The sequence below is a fragment of the Balaenoptera musculus genome, chromosome 1, assembly GCF_009873245.2.
Source record: "Balaenoptera musculus isolate JJ_BM4_2016_0621 chromosome 1, mBalMus1.pri.v3, whole genome shotgun sequence".
Classification (NCBI taxonomy): Eukaryota; Metazoa; Chordata; class Mammalia; order Artiodactyla; family Balaenopteridae; genus Balaenoptera; species Balaenoptera musculus.
In genome coordinates, this window is record NC_045785.1 from 80,592,688 (window position 1) to 80,615,870 (window position 23,183).

At 42.0% G+C, this 23,183-nt stretch overlaps 1 protein-coding gene across 11 annotated transcripts in view; it reads right to left on the reverse strand.

Annotated features, from left to right (window-relative positions):
- TGFBR3 (transforming growth factor beta receptor 3) overlaps nt 1-23,183 on the reverse strand; it is a 199,732-nt gene that overhangs the window by 30,185 nt on the left and 146,364 nt on the right. For 8 of the 11 annotated variants that reach the window (XM_036857743.1, XM_036857774.1, XM_036857700.1 and 5 more), the window contains 8 exons: nt 22,343-22,526; nt 17,777-17,945; nt 15,320-15,467; nt 9,514-9,703; nt 7,119-7,456; nt 6,561-6,713; nt 3,666-3,806; nt 3,330-3,488 (listed from right to left, as the gene is read on the reverse strand). In XM_036857743.1, coding sequence (XP_036713638.1) covers nt 3,330-3,488; nt 3,666-3,806; nt 6,561-6,713; nt 7,119-7,456; nt 9,514-9,703; nt 15,320-15,467; nt 17,777-17,945; nt 22,343-22,526 — 1,482 coding nt within the window. The remainder of the gene's footprint in view (nt 1-3,329; nt 3,489-3,665; nt 3,807-6,560; nt 6,714-7,118; nt 7,457-9,513; nt 9,704-15,319; nt 15,468-17,776; nt 17,946-22,342; nt 22,527-23,183) is intronic. The other 3 variants (XM_036857738.1, XM_036857784.1, XM_036857763.1) reach the window with 1 other exon arrangement.

Below are 23,183 nucleotides of genomic sequence, written 5' to 3' on the forward strand. Positions count from 1 at the left end.
GCCAAGAGTAAACAGAATTCAATTCTCATCTCAACTACCAATTCAAATCTCAACTATCCTGAATTCAGCTAAAATCCTCAAACCAGACTGGATCCTCCATTTGGTGACACACGGATCACTGTGTGAACTGCCTCTCCCCTCTATTGCCTCATTCCTTGACTAAACTCAGGATCAAAATAAACTTAAAACACTTTAGAAATAAAGTTGGTCCTTAACCATAGGCCAATAGCCCCAGAATCCTTTCAAAGGCATGAAGATATAAACACACTTTCCATTCTGAAATACCCAGGGGAAATCCCTGACATTGCATGGGGCTTTTAGGCCACAGCACTATTTTGAAAGATCCCTATGTGGTTAACTGCAAGACGCTAAACAATGAAGATGACTGTGATAATGACATTTTGTTGTGCCTTAAAGCTTAATCCCTGAGAATAGTCTTATGAGATAAATATTTTCATCTTCATTTTATAAATGGAGGAAAAACTGAACACACAGGATAGCTGACTTGTTCAAAATCATATCTAACAAACACTGGGTGAAACCAAGGCTTGAGCCCAGGTCTTCTGAGCCCGTCTATTTTCTCTTCACTATTTCACTACAGCTACAGGGTCAATTCAAGCCACCCATGATGTGGCCAGGGAGGGTGCTTGGTAAGAAGTCTTTCCAGGAAGTAGTATTTGGTAGTCTGAAAATATTCACACTTCATTATTTTTACAGCATTTCCAAAAATGAGATATTTAATCTTGGGAAAATGGCAAATTACACATACTCTATTTTAAAAAGTGGCCTTTAACATGAACTCAGAACCCACAATGCAAAAATGTGTGACAGAAGAAATGCAAACCTCTTCTCTAATCTCAAAGAAAGTATGCAATGGCAGAATGTCTAAGGTATTCCAAAAAGTTGTTTCGATGAGAGGAAAAAAATTGTCAACAAGTCTTTTCCTCTGAAATGGACCGGAAATGAGTAGTGGCAGGACTCCGCTGTTCACGCGCTGTGAGCACTAAACCTTGGTTTTTCCCCCACGGAACGAGGGCACTAACACTGACTAGATACGGTGATTGTGACAATCTGTAAAGTCAAAATTACATGCACACACCACAGTTCCCTTCTAGTTAAGAAATGCCGGCTATTATTAATAGTATTAGTCTAGATTTAAATTTTGGGGGGTTATATATATATATTCTTTTAATTTCCCAAGACAAATGAACTAAAAGAAAAGCTGCCAACTATGTGACCAACTATCACCCAAGGATGACCAAAGACCAGGTGGCAAAGCTGATAATGTCTTGGATTAAAGGAAGAGACTAGGATCTAGAGGAAATAGAAGATTCTGGGAGGGGATGTGGTAAGGATGACCACGAGAAGAAACATGGAAATGGTTCTTTAGACCAAGCCAATGACTGGGTAAGTTTTATTTACTTTCCCCAAATAAAAAATTATATTATTAGCAGTGGAGTCCAAACTGGGAAACAAGGACTAGGCATGGCTGCTATCCTATTTAGCAAAATATTTACAGATTCTCTCTCGTATTTCAGGTGGTTTAAAACAACTTCAGGTGGTTTAAAACAACTTCAAAATAAAGCAGTTTATACCATTTTCCCCCTCCCCAGATTCTCTTCAGTGTATTATTATGTATTATTATCATGTATAATGATATTTAAAATGGTATAGCAAAAAGATTTGGTTCACTTTTTTCCATCACTTGACCATGTCTTTGATTAAATTTAATTATGAACAATATAGATGATATATAAATGGGAAAATAAGAATGAAAAAGAAAATGAATTTCAAGCAAGCCAACACTGGGGGTGGCAGGGTGGGGGAGAAAACCCAAAACACCCAGGGTAGGATACATGAGGAAGATTTAAGGCAGCAACGCCATAGACTGGCAAAGTCAGGCACACATCTGGAAAAGAACAAACTGCAATGAAGCAGCACCCCTAAAATCCATAGCATAACAGTGAACCACTGACCAACCACACATGTGGATTGTGCAGCCGGAAAAGCAAGAAGAAAACAACGCATCTTGGATTAGGAGAGAGCTCTGATTAGGGACAGCACGTAGAAAGCAGTATATTTTCCCCAGCAGAGAAAGAAGGTATACCCAAAGAAAGACAAGATCTCTCAGAAGAGAGAATCAAAAAGGAGGAGACGATCCAGGAAAATGTCTAGAGCCAGTGGGCTCCGTCCCAGAATCAGTACAAATGTGAGTTATTTGTCTTTCTTAACTAGAAATATGTGCGCTGAAGTCACTTTTAATATATGGAAGTATCCCATTTTGGCCCCTTAAGCTTCTCCCTCCTCCCAGTGAAGGAGAACACCAGCTTGCAGCTCAGCACCAAAACCAGCTCAACAGAGGACGACTTCCATGTAAGACCAGCAGACATTCTGGGGCCATGAGGATATTGATCTTCTCTAGAATCCAATCTGTGAACTTGGATATTTGCACTGCTAAGAGGTTACATTTTCTCTCCCTTTCAAATGGTACTTTGAGGATAAACGATAGCATCCAGTGGATAACAGTGTGGGCTCTGGAGCCAGATGGTCTGAGCATGAACTCTGACTCTGAACTCTAGTAGGTACTAACTGTGTGACCTTAGACAAGTTTGTGCCTCAAATGCCTCATCTACAAAATGGGGATATTAATAGTCCTGTCTCACAGAATTGCTTCGAAGAGTAAAATACTACAATACTTATAACTGAGCTTGGCACAAAATAAATCTGCAATAAATGTTAGCTGTTGTTATTTCATTATTACCATCACTACCTAATATTTTTGTAGTCATTCCAAAGATTTATGTTACGTGTGGTTATTACTGTTATATATAGGAAATAGTTTTAATGAATTTATAGATACATTTCGATGATGATCTAGAAAAAGCAATTTTCATGAGATACAGTAACACACAGTATTTCACTCAAAAGTATCCACAGTTTAAAAGATAGTAGTCTCTGAGGTGGTTTGAAATATTCCTTGGTTAATTCTGATATTGCAGCTACTGAACAACTGTCCTTAGCAAAAATGCTAAGGACAAAGTAAGGACAGGGCTTTATTAGAATTCACAGTGCCGATTTTTATTTAAACATTTATCCATTCATCTACAAAATACTCTCTCCGTTTAGAATGAACGTAGTGAATCCTGAAATTTCCTGCTTTGGTCAGAAATCGATGTGGGAGCGTTTTCTAAGCCACACCCTCACGCAGAGCTGGTCAAAGCGGTGAGGAAGGGCAGGAAGAGGTCTGCCCCAGCTGCTTTCACTCATGCTCAGGAGCTACTATGAATCTGCTTCAACCTAACAGCCCAAGGCTAACATTTGGGTCTCACCTCAACAAAAACATGTCCGTTCTCTGCCACAGAGAAGACCCCTTGGGAGGGCACCAGAAAGAGGTCAGTGTTGTACAGCTCCATGTTGAAGGTGACATTTCTGTTGGGTGGGTCCTGGAAGCTACTGGGATTCCCCACCTGCCGCAGGCTACAATTAAACTGGAAAAAAAAAAAAACCACACACACACAGATGGAGATAAATCACAGTCAAATGAAGCTTGTAGCTTTATGAACTTTAGCCTGTAACATCTGATTCTATTTTCCAGTAGTCCCTGACTAAAGCTGACCAAAAAGACACCGGTCTCTACAAACTTCCTACTACAAATAAACACATACCACCACAATTTCAGGTCGGCTGAAGAAGGAAGTATCTCCTTCATCCGTATCTCCCGGAAATCCATTATCACCTGACTCCAAATCTTCATAACCATCTGGCCAGCCACTACTATCCCCAGGGGGTGGAACCTGTATTACAATCTAAAAGGCAAGGAAAGCACAATGTTATAAAAACACCAAATCACATGCCTTTGGTTCTACCTCATACAAACACCCATGTAATAATTCAGAGGCAAACTGAAAATCTGACTTAAAAAAAAAAAAAAAAAACTTCAAGTATTTTTAGGACTTCATCCTCAAAGAGACGAAAAAGAAGAAGCCCAATGCACGTTCAAATTAAGATTTACAGTAAAATATGTATTTTCCCCTGTGACAAAATATAAATTATTTCAAACAGTGGGAAAACACCAGACACTGAAATGGGATTGGATGGGGTTGTCAATAGGCCCCCCTATACTGTGGGGGGTGGGAAGGGGTTCTCCTTAGGAACCTTTATATGGAAAACTCTAAAAAATACTGATTTGGCTAATCCAAGGAGCTCCTGTAATTTGTATCTGTCAAGATTTGATCAAGTTCGGTTTGAGTTAGAAGCAAAGGACCTGATGTTTACTATTGAGCCATTCTCTCCTCACTTTTACTCCTGCACTCCTCCATCTCCCCAGTACATCTTTTCTTTTAAAAAATAAATTTATTTATTTATTTTTGGCTCCATTGGGTCTTCGTTGCTACACGCGGGCTTTCTCTAGTTGTGGCGAGCAAGGGCTCTATAGGCATGCGGGCTTCAGTAGTTGTGGCGCATAGGCTCAGTAGTTGTGGCTCACAGGCTCTAGAGTGCAGGCTCAGTAGTTGTGGTGCACAGGCTTAGTTGCTCTGCGGCATGTGGTCTCTTCCCTGACCAGGGCTCGAACCCATGTCCCCTGCATTGGCAGGTGGATTCTTAACCACTGTGCCACAGGGAAGTCCCCCAATATATCTTTTGTATGGTGTATAGATGCAGGAAAGAACATCATGTTTTATGCCATGACAACCTAACACTGGTTGAAATGATTATTCCTAGGTTAGCTCCAGATAAGATGAAAAAATTCGCCCAAGGACCAGGACTCCATAAATTAACTCCTAATTTCTTTGCATATATAGGATAGCTATACTTTTTGTTTGATTTTTCACTCCACATCCTTAGATTTTTAATAGGTTGCAAACCAAAAATACATTTTAAGTCTCAAAATTACTACAAACAATTATAACTGGAAGAAATAGTTAAAATAGCCACTGAAGAGGTGAATGGGAAGGGAATGAAGGAAAGCTGCCTCTCTATTCTTTACCAGGCCCTCAAAAGAAAGTACTGATGCAACTGAAGCAAGTTAGGTTATGACTTACCCTATCATAATTTAAAAAAAAAAAAAGAAAAAAAGAATGAATATACGCTTCTCTCCTGAGGCAGGTGGCACTTTTTTTTTACTTAACAGACTGATTACCATGGTCTCTTATTGGCATTAATTTAGACAAAAGTTTAAAATTCCAAAATCAAGTATACCAGTAATATATGACATTCATTACATCTGGAAAAACTGGATAACTGCAAGAAAACTAGAGTTGGAATTGGCAGAAGAGGGTTCATCATAAAAGTCAAAGGTTAATAAAAGATTTCAGTAACAAAGGGAGAGTAACTGCCGCTACCTAGAGTTGGGGGAAGATTAGTGGATGAGGAGAGGTCAGGAAGCTGGATTCAGTCCTGGCTCTACTGTTAACTAGTCTCTCAAATCCAAGCAAGTCTCTTAACTCCCTGGAGTTCCATTTCCTCACCTGTGAAATGAGGACGTTGAATGAGATCAGCTTAGGGCTCTTTCCAGCTCAAACATTCTCAGATTGTCTGAGGAACAATAACCTTGGCTCACAGGAGAGTCAGTCTCCACATGAGCCACACTGACCAGAGAGCCAGTCTCTTCTCTGGCTAGGTTGAGCCCATCTGTTGACTGGCAGTGGAATAAACAGAGCAGTCGGGGCCTCCCCGTGCCAAGCCAAAGCTGGGGTAGGCGCTGAGTGCAGACACACACACCATGTCAAAGCTGGACACAGGGATCTTTGAGCCCTATTTCTACCAGCAAAAGTACAACTCAAATTGCAAACTTATCACTTTAAAGTCCTTTTGAAATTTCATGTTCAAATTCTTTTAACTTTCACTGTTAAGCGTCCATCTCTACAAGAACAGATTTAGATGAATCTGTTCTGACAAGATTCTGACAAGAATCATGTCTGGAAAGTGAAGGGTAGCTATTGCAATGGATTCTGTGATCCAAGAGAATCTGTGGAATCTCTCTCTGGGTAACTTCAAAAATAGAAGATTTTCTTCAATTTAGGGTCTTTCTTAGAGATGGAGAGAGATTTAACACTTTCTTGAAGGACCTTTTCAGACTTCTCTCTTTTGGTTCTTTTGTTCATGAGGGAGGGAGAAGTTCTCCTACTTCTAGACAAGACTCAGATGAGGCCAGAGAGACCACGGATCTGGTTAGCTCAGTTGTATAGAGGCGCTCACTCATAGCCCAAGGGGTTGGATTTTATCCTTATGTGGACCAGGCCATCCGAGCCTGCAGCTTAGCCGGGAAAAGTCATAATCACCTTGCCAGTGAAACACTGCCAAGAGGAGATGGAAGGAAGGGTGGGAAAGATCACCACAAATGCTCCAGCCGAGAAAACAGGGCCTCCCAACTCCCACAGACTCACCAACAAAACAAATAAAAGAGTTCAGGGTCATACTACATCCCATTTTGTTGAGAACTGACACTTGGCTTTGCTCAGACCCTCCTCACTTTCCTAGAAGTCTTAAGACTAATTTTAAGGTAACAACACCCAGCAAGGCTCTGGCAAAGGGAAAGCTTTGTCCTGGAGAACACTCACGGAGTTGTAGTAAACCACACCATAAGGGGCTGATCGCCGGTGCCGAGTCCCACAGCCATTCAGGGGAGACTCCAAAATGAAGTGGGTGCCATTCATCTTGGCCTTGCATGTGGGATCCAACAGGGTGAGCTCCATCCCAGAGTAGCCGCTGGCCTGAAACAACAACGACTGAAGACATAAAGGGGGGCTCACAGGCCATTCTACAGCATGCAGTTAACACATTTTGCCTGGTCTTCCAAGTTGCTGGAGGCCTGCACTTCCCCTCCCCCCTTACCTCCTTTCAGCCTACCATCTCTCAACAGCCTCAGAATTGTGTTTGTTGGCCTTGGAAATTCAACAGCAAAATATTGACACACAAGGATCTGGAACCCCCCTCACTGAGAACAACAGGAACCGGGTGAGAATCACAGCCAAGGGGAAGTGAGCCCATCCAACTGAGAAAACAGTATCAAATCTCTGGAGTTCAAAAGTGAAAGAGCTGGAAATAACTAACACAGGCTGAGGCAAGATGGGGAGGGAGGTAGCCTTCCCTTCTCTCCTTTAAGAAACGGCACCCACCTGAAACGAATCTTTTTCTATAGCCACAGTCATCTTTTCATTGTCACATTTGACTGACAGGGCAACATCCATCCTCCCCTGCACCTCCTCGGCCTCTCTGGGACCAGGAAACAGTTGTATGCTGGGGATGACAGGGTCCTTTGGCCGAGGGATCCCATCTTCTTCCCCTTCCTTCCAGCCTGTCCTGGAGATATCGGGGAAGGGAAAGGGGAAACCTCCATTTCGGCCTCCCCTTCCCCGGATGGGTGGGTTGTCCAGGGCAGGCAGGGTGCCAGGGTCCAGCAGGATCCGTAGCTCAGGAGGGATGGTATGGACTTCCTCATCTCTCATCTCCTCTGCTGGTAAGAGAAGAAGGCAAAACATCATCAGTGTTTGATACCAGGCCACAGTCGTATCATTAGAGGCAAGAACAGGAGAAATTAGCAAAGAATGGGCATGTGTAAAATTACTCTTAACAAGCAATGTATAAAAGAGATGAGGAGTCTGGAAGCCTGAATTCTAGTGCTGATGTTCTTTCTAACTGGTTGAATGGCTTTGGGTAAGTGGCCTACCTCTCTGTGCCTCAGTTTCCCAATTTTTAAAATTAAGAGGTTGGATTAGATCAGTGGTTCTCAACTTTGGCTGCACATTAAAATCACTCTGGGAGCTTAAAAAAGAAAATCCCTATGCTCAGGCTGCATCCCAGGCCAATTAAAAACTGAACTCTCTTTAAATCATTATGTTTTAAAGCTCCCCATGTGATTCCAATGTGGAGCCAAGATTAAGAACCACTGGATTAGATGATTTCTAAGGCCCTTCAATCTATACAAATCTACTATTTGAATAAGTTATGTGGGACAATATTATTCCATTCGAATGCCAATGAAATACTTTCCTTGAATCTAGAGATTCTTTAGAACAGTTTCTCTAAAGATTTCTTGAAACAGTATTGGTAGTTTGAAATGATTTGCTACCTCCTTTTTTTTTTTTTTTTTAAAGGAGCACTTTTTTTTTTAAATTTTTTATTTATTTATTTATTTATTTTTGCTGTGTTGGGTCTTCGTTGCTATGCGAGGGCTTTCTCTAGTTGCGGCAAGTGGGGGCCACTCTTCATCGCGGTGCGCGGGCCTCTCACTATCGCGGCCTCTCTGGCTGCGGAGCACAGGCTCTAGATGCGCAGGCTCAGTAGTTGTGGCTCACGGGCCTAGCCGCTCCGCGGCATGTGGGATCTTCCCAGACCAGGGCTCGAACCCATGTCCCCTGCATTGGCAGGCAGATTCTCAACCACTGCGCCACCTGGGAAGCCCTGCTACCTCCTTTTTGAGTGCTAAATTCTAACACGTATCTGGGTACCCTGGCCTTTTAGAACCTAGTCCCAAAGGAAGAAAGAAAAAGCTGCTTAGGCACAGTTATTCCTTCAAAGGGAGAGACATATTTCCATACAATCCATACTCATTATTCTGTCATATTTTCAACAATTTAAAGAAAAAAAATTTTTCCCCATCCAAAGCCAACTGACGTATGCTTGAGGTCAATCCATCTCAGTGGGAGTTGGGAATAAGGATGACAGTGGATGTTGGCTCTCCTTCGATACTATTTTTTTGAAAAGCATGGCACAGTTGTATGGGTCCAAAAGGAGTCAGAGGTTTGGAGGTTTTTAATTTGTACTTTGATTAAAAATACCCCTTCACAATCACCCTTCGAGGTGGGCCAATTGTTTCCCTCATATGACTGAGAAGGAATCTGAGGCTCAGAGGTTAAGCAACTTCCAAACAGTGAACAAATGGCAGGGCTGGGACTTGAACCTGTACTCCTAACCTTCATTCTACTGGCACTGCACTCAGTAGTGGTACTGTGTGGTGAGCAAGAGGTCTGGGGATCAGAAAACCTGGGTTTCAAGTCTTACTATCGATCAGATTCTGGAGAACCTTAAGAACTTGTTAAGCCTCTGCTTTCTCCTCCATCAAAGTGGGATAATAACTCCTGCATTCCCTCTGGATGAGTATGAGAAAGAATGAGTGCTCATGACTATTTTCCTATAAGATCCAGCCTGAACTAAGACTTCTCTCCTGCAGGCCCAACTCCTCTGTATCTCAGCCAAAAGTGATCATTAGGCACCTCTGAGAAAAGAACCCAGGATAATTTATCCTTAATATAAGCACAGCGAAAGTGATCTATAACTAAGTTTTCCAACACGCAATCAACTCTGTTACAAAAAAATCTATATTAAAGATAATTTCCCCAAAATAATCTACCACAATTCTATATAACTTTAAGCTTTATAGTGAAAAGTAGTGAATGAATCATTAAAATTTGCAACAGAAAAACAGCACCATATACGCTGAAATGAGAGTTCCTCATTGGAAAACTCATTTGGGGGATATTTTTTATACAAAAAAAAGAAAATCACACTTACCATTGTTTTCAAGCCGAAGATGAAATCTATTAGCCACAGGAGCCACTGTGTATGATGTTACTGGACTACAGCCATTGTCCAAAGCCCACTTGACCAGACTCTCTTGGGTTGAAGGAATGTCATCTCTTATTGATTTGGTCATTATCATGGATCTTTCACTTTCTTTCCCAAAGCCAATACTGTTAGGAGCCTGAAGATAATAGTAAAATTTCACTCATGAGTGTATGAAATTAAACAGTGCCTTAATATCTGAAACAAATAGATTATTGTGTATGAAAGGAATATTTACTCTTTTGATTCCTACTTTCCTTGGTCTGAGAATACTGATGTGAAAATCTGTAACAGCAGACTAAGAAACATCTACTCATGCTGACTGGTTATACCATTTGGGTTGCTTATGTTGATACAAATGGCATAATCATTTTTGTCATTGGTTGATAAACTAATTATCATAAGCATACCTGGTATGTCACTACAGAGTTAATGTTTAAATTATTAACACACACCAAATATGATACCAAACTTTTCCTTATTTTTATTTAAAATTATATATAAAGTATACAGGTGTGCATGTTATATTTCCCCCAAATCCTATACCCTAGAGTTAAATGAAAGAAGGCACAACTTAGTTACTTCACTGTGGAGACTATCCCACCTTTGTAAACTACTGAATTCCATACAGTGAAACAGTCAATGTTCATATTTCATTTATAATTTATGATCAATTTAGGAATCCTGTAACTGTATACATTTGCCAATTCTATTAACAGAATATGCTTAGATTTTATGGTTTAAAATATTAATTAAGTTACCATCCCTCTAAGTACCTATATATATATATATACACACACACATATTTTAAACATCTTTATTGGAGTATAATTGCTTCACAATGGTGTGTTAGTTTCTGCTTTATAACAAAGTGAATCACCTATACATATACATGTATCCCCATATCTCCTCCCTCTTGCGTCTCCCTCCCACCCTCCCTATCCCACCCCTGTAGGTGGTCACAAAACACCGAGCTGATCTCCCTGTGCTATGCGGCTGCTTCCCACTAGCTATCTATTTTACATTTGGTAGTATATATATGTCCATGCCACTCTCTCACTTCGCCCCAGCTTACCCTTCTCCCCACCCCGTGTCCTCAAGTCCATTCTCTACATCTGTGTCTTTATTCCTGTCCTGTCCCTAGGTTCTTCATAACCATTTTTTTTTTTTTTTAGATTCCATATATATGTGTTAGCATACGGTATTTGTTTTTCTCTTTCTGACTTACTTCACTCTGTATGACAGACTCTAGGTCCGTCCATCTCACTACAAATAACTCAATTTCATTTCTTTTTATGGCTGAGTAATATTCCATTGTATATAGTACCAATATTTTTATCCGGCAGTACAAGTAACTGTTAAAATTAACTTTCACTTGGTAATCAGTTACAAACTTAAAACTGAATGACAGAAATCTTTCCAGGAAAGGATATAAAAGGACTCTGAGTAACAAGGACATGGAAGGTAAATTTCACATCACCTTCTGATCCTACAGCAGTGATCTTCTCAGATGGTGAGGGAGCTGAATGCTGCAAGGGCCACCCCAAAGGGAAGTCACCACATTTTCAACAACTGCTCCAACAGGGCTGGAAGGCCCTTCCAGCAAGCAGATAATGCCATCTCATGCCATATAAAAATCACTTTAATTTCCATGCCCAATTATTTTCTTCTGCATACATGCAGCATTTTTCCTGAATTCCCCATTTGTTTCCCATTCTGTTTGCCCTTAACATGACTAAATATTAATCCTTTCCCACTGTAAAACCATAGAAGATTCACAGCCTCTAAGTTCTCTTGGCCTCTCTGGTTGTGAGATATTGGCTGAGGACACACATTTTCAATTCAAAGCTTAAAGGATCTCACCCAGTATATTTTTCTACTACCCAAAGTGCTTATCTGAGGAAAAACTGCCAGACTGGCCAGTCACAATGATGCATGCAAAGGGACCAGAGAGAGCTTTAACCAAGTTCTGTAGCCATTTGCAAAAAAAACCCCTCAGTTTCACAGGTTTGGATTATTCTATTCTTACTGGGATTCAGAGAAAATTCCTTAGGGAAAGGGAAAGAAGAAACGAAGGGAGAGAGGGAGGAAGGAAGGAAAGAAGGAAACTAAAATGAAGTAAAGAAGGATCCAATTTGTTCTTCAAACTTCTTATTCACTGAGTCAATAGCATTTTCTTCAGCACAGCTTCTTCCAGCCTTTCAAGGCAGCCTGTTGTTTTGACTGGCTGGAGTTGCAACATTGGCCTAAACAATACTGCTTGGCCTCATCTGCACTAGTCTTTCATGTTGTTGGACAGCTGAGAAAATACTGTATTTCCAGAATACTATCATCATAACTGCCACCTATCCTTTTTGTAACAATATGGAATGACTTGTTTACACCTTTCCACATTAACTCTAAGTAGCTGTCAGTACAACTCATACTGATTACACCTCGGGACTTACAAGGCTAGAAATCTATCTACGCATTTGTAAAGCAGCAAGGTTTGGGACAATGGCAGGCAAGTTGGTTCCTGGCAATGAGTGAATTCCTCATCCTGTATTTCTGGGAGTCCCCAGGCTTTTCCAAGGCCTCAGTATAGCTACTTCCTATGGGAGTGTTCAAGGAGGTCTCAAATACCACCGCCATTTCCCACTCGTATCTTCACAAAGGACGATGAGCTAAGTAGAGTCTGAGTGGCTTCCCCTCTCTCCCACCACCCAACACACCTGTATCAATACTGCTGATGTCTGGGAGGGGGCATCTGGGGGAAGGGTTAGGCAGAGAGTTGTGCATATTCCCACTGGGATTAAAAAATGTCTTTTCTAAGAATAAACTCACTATTTCCAAACTTGAAGCCCTGAGGCCATATGAAATAGTACAACGGGAAATTCCTAACAAGTTATCTCCATCTATTCTTTTATGTGTTGGAGGTTCTTCCAAAATGTGATTATGCATGGTCCATAAGGGCCCTGAATTAAAAGCCAGAGCTGGGCATGGCGATGTAATGTGGACACTTCTAGTAGTCCCATCTGGCCCCAGCACACAACCCTTTGTGTCTCTTTGGACCATCCTGTCTTTTGGAGGGTGCATTCTACCCAGGTCCCATTCCTGACACACACACACACACACACACACGCGCGCCTATGTTTTGTTTTGGTTTGGTTTTTTAATTGGGGTATAGTTGCTTTACAATGTTGTGTTAGTTTCTGCTGTACAACGAAGTGAATCAGCTACATGTATACATATATCCCCTCCCTCTTGGATCTCCCTCCCACCCCCTCCCCATCCCACCCATCTAGGTCATCACAGAGCACCGAGCTGAGCTCCCTGTGCTGTACAGCAGGTTCCCACTAGCATCTGTTTTACACATGACAACGCACATACGTCAATCCCAATCTCCCAGTTCACCCCACCCCACCCCCCGCCCGGTGTCCACATGTCCGTTCTCTATGTCTGCGTGCTCTTTAAATTTACCCCATCAAGTTCCATACAATTCTCTTAGTAGTCATTCGTCTTTGTCTTCACTTTGTTAATTGCTCCTACAGACAAACTTTTAAAGAGTTGTTAATAGAAGGAAGATGAACCCCCCTTTTTACGGCAGGCACTGTGCTAAGAGCTTTACATGTGTTATTTAATTCTCCTCCAAAATATAAGGACTAGGCATTACTATTCCTTTCTAGAGAAGGGGAACCTGAGGCTCACAGAAGTTAAGTAGTACATGTAGCTGAGAACTCACCATGTGCAGGCAGTATGCTGAGTGCTTTAGATGAAATACCCAGGACACACTTAACAAATATTTGCTGAATGAATGAATGGATTCTGCTAAACCTCACAAGAACTCTCAAGGTGAGTATTATCATCGTACCCATTTCACAGGAAAGGAAACAGACCCAGAGTTTAATGAGATTGTCCAATATCAACTGAGAGTAATGGCAATTGGAAATGGGATTTGAATCCAGCCCTGTCTGGCCCCAAAGCCAGGATTCTTTCCACTCCACCTTTTTATTAGCAGGTAACTTTTCCTCCCAGCACAGTCAGAATTCACATCTGAGACGGGAGTTAAGAAATCACAAAGCATGAAACTGATTGGGAGAATAAAAAAGAACATCATGAAACATTACCTAATTGTTTAGCAATGTTGTCATGCATTGTCCAAAATTGGCCTGGAACAGGAGTACGGCCAAGGAGAGCAATATAAACAGATCTTGCACTGGGATGAGCAATCTCATTTCTAGCCTTTCTGATTCATATGAGAAGTGGGGACGTTCAAAGTGAACTCCAGGACTGCCATGGACCAGGCACACGTACTCAGGGAGAGAAAGAGCCATTGAAGGGTCAGGGCCAAAAGAACATTTACACAAGCACTCCAGCAGGGAATTAAAATGTACCGTATGTTTTTGCCTTTCAAAGCATGATTCCCTTTCCTGTTTTTGTTATTCTGAAATTAAAAACATTTGGTTGGTGTGCCAGGCAGCAAAGCTGCAGACACCCCTGGTCACCAACACCCCTCATGCCATGCCAGGGAAGGCAATCAAAACAGCTCTGACTTCAGAAAATCACTGCTGGGCTTTGTGCTCAATACCAAATTAATGTATCACCATTACACATGATGGCTCATTGGGATCCTCTCAAAGTTAAAAAAAAATAAAAAAATAAAAAAACCCACAGGAACCAGAAATGATTACTTTAAAATTATGATGTGTGTGCTCATGGCTTTGCCTGCTGCCCCTGGCAAATACTTGTACATGACGCTGCCCAGGGGACCGTTGGCTCTGTCACTGCATTATCACACGGAAGGTGCCATGAATGAATAATACTAACGCCAAAGGCATCCCTCTCCCAAAATAGTGAAAACGTAAAACCCACTCCAGTTGATTCAATGCAGGTACTGAAAGAGGAATTGGCCACGGTTTTTATAAAAGACAATGCACAAAAATTTGAGCTCACAAAAGAGATGCTAAAGAGGTAATTATCTTCTTAAAAATGAGGAGGGGCAATTCTTCTTTAACTTTCAATATAATTTGCTCCAATATTCTGTCAAATAGTTATCTCCCTAAATACTTGAAAAAGATTTATTTTACCAAATTTCAACATTCATCTTTTCAGGAAACTAGCTACTGTTTGCCTGTCATGCCACCCAGCTAAACTTCTTAAGTATATTTTCTTCATGAAATATAATGCTTAGGGAACAGGCTGGGGGATCCTTTTCCAGCATCATCTCACTAACCTCTCCATGGTTATAATTCTTTTATCAGTGTTTTACCCTTAGAAGCAAGCAAAAAGACATGCCAATACCAAGTATTTATCTCAAAAAGAAAAATGGGCTGGAGTCAGCTGATTTCCCACACCTTCCTTAAATATCCAACCCCAAAGTGAGAGGTGATATTTAGGACCATGACACTGAGGCCCCTACAGGGCTCTCAGCCATGAAAGGCTTGTGTTCATTATTTTATACTTACTAAGTCTGGAAAGCACACTAATACGTTTCAGGAATTTCACAAATGAGGCAAGTGGGGTGCAGAGAGGGTAAGGGACTTGCCCAAGGTCACAGTTGGTAAATGGCAGAGTCTGAACTTAAATCTGGGTCTGTACTGACCCCAAAGACCATGTTTTTAACTACCACCCCGCCCGCCCTTGTCAGGAGAAGCCAAGGAGCAGCCTATTTTATAAAGTGAAAAATAACAGAGAGAAACTTCACAAAAATAACACATACAAACACAGCTTAAATTATCACCATTCATCAAAACAAAGAAACGCTTAACTAACTTACGATAACTTTCAGGTTTCCCTTAATATCAAAAGATTTGATCACCCAGTTGACAGACTTTTTGCACTTCAAGATCAGGATGAGATCTTTGACCACCTCAGGATCCTTTCGAGAAGGTCTTATGTCAATTATGATATCCACCTGGAAAGCACTGTGAATGGAAAACAAAGGCAGAGTTAGGACCCAAATGCCAGAAAGTTGCAACTATCTTCCCCTCTTCCAAGTCTTCATGTTTCCAGTGTCTGGCCAGTTGATTAAAAAGCTGGAGTCGATCCCAGGCAAATGACATGTGCAAAACAGATTGTTAGTGCACACATAACAAAATGGTTTTACATAACAATAGAAAAATATGCCTGTGGATAATTAGCCACTAAACTTTTTCTCTTTATTAAAAAAAAAAAAAAAGGTGGTTACTTAATGCAGCCACTTTTTTTGTTTGTTTTTAACATCTTCATTGGAGTATAATTGCTTTACAGTGGTGTGTTAGTTTCTGCTGTATAACAAAGTGAATCAGCTATATGTATACATAGATCCCCATATACCTTCCCTCTTGCGTCTCCCTCCCACCCTCCCTATCCCACCCCTCTAGGTGGACACAAAGCACGGAGCTGATCTCCCTGTGATCTCCCTGTGTGATGCGGCAGCCACTGTTTGAAATGGACGTGAACAAACCCGGAGAGTTTACTTTTGAAGCAGAACTGTTGCTTTTTCAGCCTCCAGCACCTTTGATGTGTAACAGTCTAATCTGCTATGTGCTCAAAATCCTTCAGAGCAGTAGTGGGCGGCAGTTTGGTGAGTGAGATGACAGGGTGGATGGAAGAGGGAGGCAGTAAAGCAGTGAGGAAGCTTCAGAATAAAATAAGAGGCAAAAGGCTAGAGAATTTCTTGACTTATATAAGGTGTGCTTATGCCATTAACATTTGTCACAAAATCATATCTACATTTACTTTCCCAAACTTCTGGATATACAGTTATTAAAATAAAAAAACAGATGGTCAACCAAGTGATTACTGGAAAATTAATGAACACAATCCAAACTTCTAAGAATCCAGTATAAAAGAGAATTTTTACCAAACAATAACATCTCTGTCATTCTGGATTTAGGGGAAAGTCTTTATTTCCATCTTGCTTTTACACACTTGTAAACCGTAAAATGAATGATATACAGTACTCAAATGAAGCCTTAGGCTTAATATCTAAGCACATTTGCCAGATTGCTTCTATTCCCATTCCCTTTTAATTTTCCACAAATTCTTCACATGGAACAGAATTCCATTTCCAATCCTACCAAAACTGATTGGTAGTTTATTCACTTTTGAAATCAAAGTTTCATTAGAATTTTAACTGTGAAATCCTTCTATAATATCAATTTACATTTTAACTCACTAGTCCCCATGAAAGTGGGAGAAAGGTGAGAGAAAGTGGGAGAAAGCAGGTGAAAGTGGGAGAAAGGCCTACTTTCTCCCTTTTCTTTCTTTCTTAAATTCCATAATCATTCTTGATAGAGTTAAATTTCCAGTCCTGGGGCAGGACGCTGGGGGTGAGAGAGAGAGAGGTAAGTGGTATCTAATGGCTCTTTGGTGTGTCACCATGAAGGGCCACTCCTCTGACACACACACACACACACACACATTCACACACAGCTTTAAACAGTTATGAGTGCAAAAGTGCTCTGAGGACACTATAAACAGAAATCTGTTAAAAAACATAGTATTAAAAAAACCCACATAGTATTGTTAAAATAATAATTATGTTAACAAGGTACATTTTGTAATTTTCTTAACAGGGATAACCTCAGTCAAAGGAGATAATAATGGAGTAAGAGTGACTGTTCTATAACTAGTACAGTCCACCCTCTGTATCTGCAGGTTCCACATCGGAAGATTCAACCAACCACGGATGGCAAATACTGGGAAAAAAAAAATTCCAGGAAGTTCCAGAAAGTAAAACTTGAATTTGCCACGTGCAGGCAACTATTTACATTGTATTTACAACTATTTACATATTGTATTAGGTATGATAAGTAGTCTAGAGATGATTTAAAGTATACAGGAGGATGTGCGTAGGTTATATGCAAATACTACGCCATTTTATATAAAGGACTTGAGCATCTATGGATTTTGGTATCCGAGGGAGATCTGAAACCAACCTCCCACAGACACCAATGGACGACTATACCAAGAAGTTCAAATCAGGTTTCAGAACTCATCTGGGCTATATGGGATCTAGAGACAGATGCAGAAAATAAAATATGACACTGGTACCTTTACTCCCTTCTTCAAAGCTTCTGTGAATCTCACCCAAACATCAGTGGCTCCTTCCCCCTCACACGAGGGAGGGCTAAGCCTCTCCCTGTCTCAAGTCGGAATCATATCAAGTCATATCAGATCTTTGTCTTTCATCTCTTAGTTCAGAAAACACACACAACACACACACACACTCACACTCACACTCACTCACCTGTAGGGGTTAGAGTTGGGGGTGATTAACTCAATGATGTGTACTTCCTTATCTCGGGGCTGGCTGGATATCACACACCCTTCTGCAGCTTTGGGCTGAAGGTACTCGGCAAGGTAATTGAGGGAGAGAAAATTCTTCCCTATGTTGCACGTGGGAGGGAACACTTGATCTGAAAGTAAAAAAACACATTGAACTACCTGGTAACCAGACTCAAAGGAGAGACGATAACAGTGACACTGGGCAAGTGCAGGACACAGGAAATCACAAGCTTGTGTCCTGAAATGCTTCCTCTATGGTCACCAGTGGCCTCCTACTGACCAACTTCAGTGGCCTCTTTTGGTCTAAATTCTCTCCTTTCCTCTTCTCTTTGATTCTGCTTTGTCCTCACCCATTTCCTCTGACCTATCTTTCAGCCTCTCACTAGTTCCTCGTCTGCCTATACTTTAAACACCAGTGGTCCTCAATCTTTGGTGCATATCGGAATCCACCTGTTTGGACCCCACCCCAGAGAGTCTGATTCAGAAGATCTAGGTGGGACCTAGGAAGCTTTCTTTTTGAAAAGCTCCATAGTTAATCCTGATATAAACCAAGACTAAGAATCTCAGTTCCTTCCTCAACTCTCTTTTTATTTCGTTTTCTTCCTAGATGATCTCAATCACTCCCACGGCTTCAACTTATACCTAGATCATGACTCCTGAGCTGCAGACGTGCATTGTCATCTGCCTACCAAGCACCTCCCACCTAAAAATCCAATAGATATTTTAGTCAGCATACTCAGCACTGAATCCAATGACCTATCCTATCCCCAAATATGCTCCTCTTTGGATATTTGCTATTTCAATTAATAGAAGAACCAGCAACCTAACTAATTCTCTGGCGCACGGTGTAGAATTAGTCATTCCTTCATATTTATCCCTCAAAGCAATTTATACTCTAAAAGCTGAAGGTAACAGTTTGAGGGAAACAGTGAGGGCAGACCTCTACTCTTTCCCATAATCTTGACACAGACAGCGAATGTTTATATGGCACTTTACAGTTTATAAGGTGCTTTCATAAACATTATCTCATTGTGCTGAGGGCTGTTCATCACCTCCACCAGGGAAAGTGATGCAATTACTAACAGTCTGAAGATACTCCCCCAACGGCACATGCTGCTTACACAGCACCATGGCTGATGGGATTTCCATTTAGTGGTTTAAATGTTTAAACAGAACTTGAAACTGCTGGCAGTGTGACAGCTGGGACCAATGTCAAGGAAGTTCTAGGTGTAGCAAGCTTTTTTCAGAAGGGGTAATTAATCAGAGCCCTGGCACTTTAATGAAACAGACTTCTGCCTTTTTCATTTAATGGACAGCACGCCAGGGTTCAGATTCATATGCAAGTCTCACTTAGGAGTGAGGAATCAGCCCGGGAGTTCCCAAGATTGGGTTGATAGTGCCCTCCCCTGCCTGCCCAACTGTGCAACCTCCCCTGTACTGAAGCTCACAACATACATTGTGGCATCCTGGCTCCGTGCACCATGGCACCCCCAGTGCCACCCCTAGAACAGAGGGGACCAGAGGAGTTCACGAGGCCCCTGCTTGGAGGCTCGCTTCAAGAAAGTGTTGGCTCTGCATTCTGTATTCTTCCCTAAAGACCCCCTCAGAGAGAAGAGGCCAGGGCTCTGCAGACTCAGGCCGCTGGAGCAGCCTCCCCTCCACATCTGCTGAGGGTTCTGCCAGATGAGCAGATGAGGGGCGCACACCCTGCGGCTGCCTCCCCCAGGTCACGGGACAGAAGACGATATTGGGGTGGCAAGGCTGAAACTTAATCAAGAATCAGAGGGTGGATGTATGGGCCAGGGACAGGTCAGTCTGGAACTCAAGAGACTAGGACCCTCCTGGGACTCTGGCCCATATACCCAGTTCATAGGTGTGCCTGGGGTGCATCTGGCACATATAGAGTAGGCACATGGCATACGTTTCCTGAATTAACAATGGTGTGAGATTTGAGACAAATAACAAAAAACTCACCCACATTGTGACCCTCCAAAGCCACCGGGAAAGGTTTAATTGTTTAAAAGTTGATGTAGTTAAGGGCTTAAGTCCCAGCTGCCATTGTCACTAAGCTGAATAAGCTGATCACTTTTTGTTGTGCGTGCATGCATGTGTGTGGGTTTTTTCCCCCCCCCAAATGACCTTCCGCATGCCTGGCATCAAAACTTACACCAACTGCCAAGCAGAAAGGAAACCACAAAGGGGAATCCCCGGGTAGAAACCTGGCAAGTTTGGGGGAGGGGGGAAGTCACATGCTTATTTGTATTTTAGGAAAGGATTGACAAACCACTTTGAGAGCTAGAATAATATACTCTAAGAACCTGGGAGGTAATGTAAACACCTCATGCTGCCGCTATGGAAACTGAGGCTCCGGTGGTAGGTAAATCAGAGTGTTGCTTGAAGCCTCACAGGTAATGAGACCAGCTAGGAGAAGAACCGAAAGCCCTCAGTTCTTCCACTCTAAGCATATAGGTTAGAGCAGTAGTTCTCAAACGTTAGCAAGCAACAGAATCACCAAGAGTGCTTGCTAAAACACAGATGGCTGGACCCCAGGGTTTTCAATTCAGTTGGTCTGGGGTGGGCCCAAGAACCAGCATTTCTATAAGTTCCCAGGTGATAAGGATGCTGCTGGGGTGGGGACCACACTTTGAGAACCACTGGGGAAAGAACAAGAGGAGGCTCATGGCCTAGGATTCCCGACTCAGTTGGGTAGAGACAGGTCAGGTTCTGGGAAACCAGTGGATGAGGTTTGTTCAGCGGAGTCCAATCCATGGTGATAGACAACATCGCCTTGTGGTCCACCAACCTAACCAAGGACCCTCACTCTCCCAGCTGCTCCTCTCCATGGTATGGGCCAGTGACTTATACCCAACTGGTGGCTGGAGTCAAGTTTCAGGGGCTCCAAAGGTGTTGCCAAGGAGTTAAACAGTTTTTACTGGGTGGGACACCAGGTCCTTAAAGTTCTCCCCTGATCCAGCGTGCAGCCTGGGGGAAGTCATGGAACCCCTCACTCCTGTACACAGAAGCTCATGCACCGTCAAGAGAAAGGAGCCCAACATTCTACATGTTACCATAACACATATTCTTATTCTAACAAATTCCAGGGGGGTAATCAATATTCAATCAATATGCACCAGAATTCTGCTTCAGAAATAGAGACTATTGGTCAGGGCTTAGAACCTTTATTAAAAGAGACTTTTTGTTTTGTCCCAATGGGACTTGACCTCTATGCTTAGCTGCCTGAATACCATGAGAGTTTAGTAACAAACTTCAACTTTTTGAATCCAGTTCTCATCTAAAACTCTTCCTCCCTCTACTCAACTAAACAAGTCTTCCCATCCAGGTAGCCTACTTTCACGTTTAGGTTATGCTCATTTGGCTAAGACTTAAAATGCAGCATCAGGAAATAAGCATTAGACTCAAAGGTCAGGAAACCTGAGTTTGAGTTCTAGTTTTGTCACTTGCTAGTAATGTGGATATGAGCAAGTTAGGTTAACCCTCCACCAACCCCTCTGCAAAATGGTGGAAATAACGGTTTTCTCCTAGGATTACTGGCAGGGTTAAGTGGGGTGCCTGTGAAGGCACCTGATAGGGCCTCTGCGCAGAGCACACACTCAACTTCAGGGTCCACCTCTTCCTGCGTCTACATCAAACATCCCAGATCCAAAAAAGGGCCAGGAACTAGCATTCAATAATTCATTTGTGCTGCCACGCTGCCTGTGGAAGAGGTGACAATTGCTGTGGGTTTCAAAAGAAAGCAGATGGACCCTGAGGACCTGAAATGCCATTTTCACACAGTCACCTGACTGTAACAAGGACCCATTCACAAGAGTTGTTATTTCCAGTAACTTATTCGGGAGCTCCAAATATACTCAACTAAAAATAACGATTAAAAAGTTATTTAAGAAATAATATGCTTTCAAAGTTGAGTCACCAGATATTTATATCCCTCTGCAAGGCAAGGAAATTAAAATGGGCAATTTCTTATCAAGGCTAAACAGTTCCTTTCTCCAATAATTTGTCCTTGTAACAGGCATTAGTATTAAAAATATTTTCAAACACTTTTCCTCTGCTATTGTCCAAAACATAACTGATGTCTCGAGGCCATAACGCTGACATTGGCTTCAAATGTCTACAGAATTATAGGTGGGACGAAGCTCTAACTGTTGACCCATCCTGCTAACTCTGCCTGCATTCCATCAGGTATCCCCTCCTTTCCCACACCTCAGCTTCTCGGCCCGCACTCACTTCTTCTGACTTCTGTGCATGCGTGTCTTCTAAATTCTACACAACAACCATCTCCTCTCTCAACCAGGCTACTCCCCACTTCTCCCCATTACCAGGTCTGTTCCCTCAGAAGGAAAAAGGGAAGGAGGGCATGCGGTGGGGAGCAGGCCCCCGTGATCCCTCAGGTCCCCGCCAGCTCCAACAATCTGTAATTCTATAATTCCTGCCCTAACCACCTCGTCTCAGAAAAGAAAAAAACTGACTGTCATAAATCAGTCAGTAATTGAAGCCACATAAAATTTACCTTCCCCCACTTTAATATAAATGTTTCTTGCTATCTTGAGTTCAGTGAATGAAGTAACTGCTCCGTATTCCTTTCGGGCCCAATTTAACAGATGCTCATTTCCATGCGGGAAGCTCCTTTCCTCTGTTTCTGCTGACAAGGAGAAGTTTCCTGATGAAAAATGGACCACAGAACGCTCAGACACCTAGAAGAAACAGAATTGCATATTTAATGTGGTGCAGTCACCCAGAGCTGAATCATAATTAGAGAAAGAACTAATCAGGTAATTAATGGATATTTGTCAATCCAACCTCTTCCCTTTGTTACATAGGCACATCATCTTTTTTCAGCAGCTGATTCAAGAAATAATCACAAGCCTACCTTCTTCCAGGTAAAGACAAAACTACAAACAATGCAGGTTGTCCTTTTGAATTTTTAAAGAACTTTGTGATGAGAGAGTGCATTGTGAGGAATCATGAAACTTACCATCACTATTTTCCAGATACCTAAATTGAAGGCCAACCTTTCAAGTAATGAGTTTCCAGTTAAATAGGAAGGCTTGGTGAGTGTTTTCATGGGCTTGTAATGGGCTTCTGGATCAGTGCAAGTGATCCCAAAGGCCTGCTAGCACCTGAACTTGACGTCCGAGCCTTCCACGGTTGCAGTCTCTGCCATCAGTCACCACCACAGGAACACAGTAAGAGTCCCTTTGGTTTAATGTCTGCTGAGCACTGAGATAAAAAATGGCCAGGGCTGGCCAGTCTTCTACCACTTGATACTACTTCCTCGCAGTGAGATGAATGTGTATTACAGTTTATTTTGCAAGACCCCCAAATTCCCATAGATAATGAAGTCAAGAGGC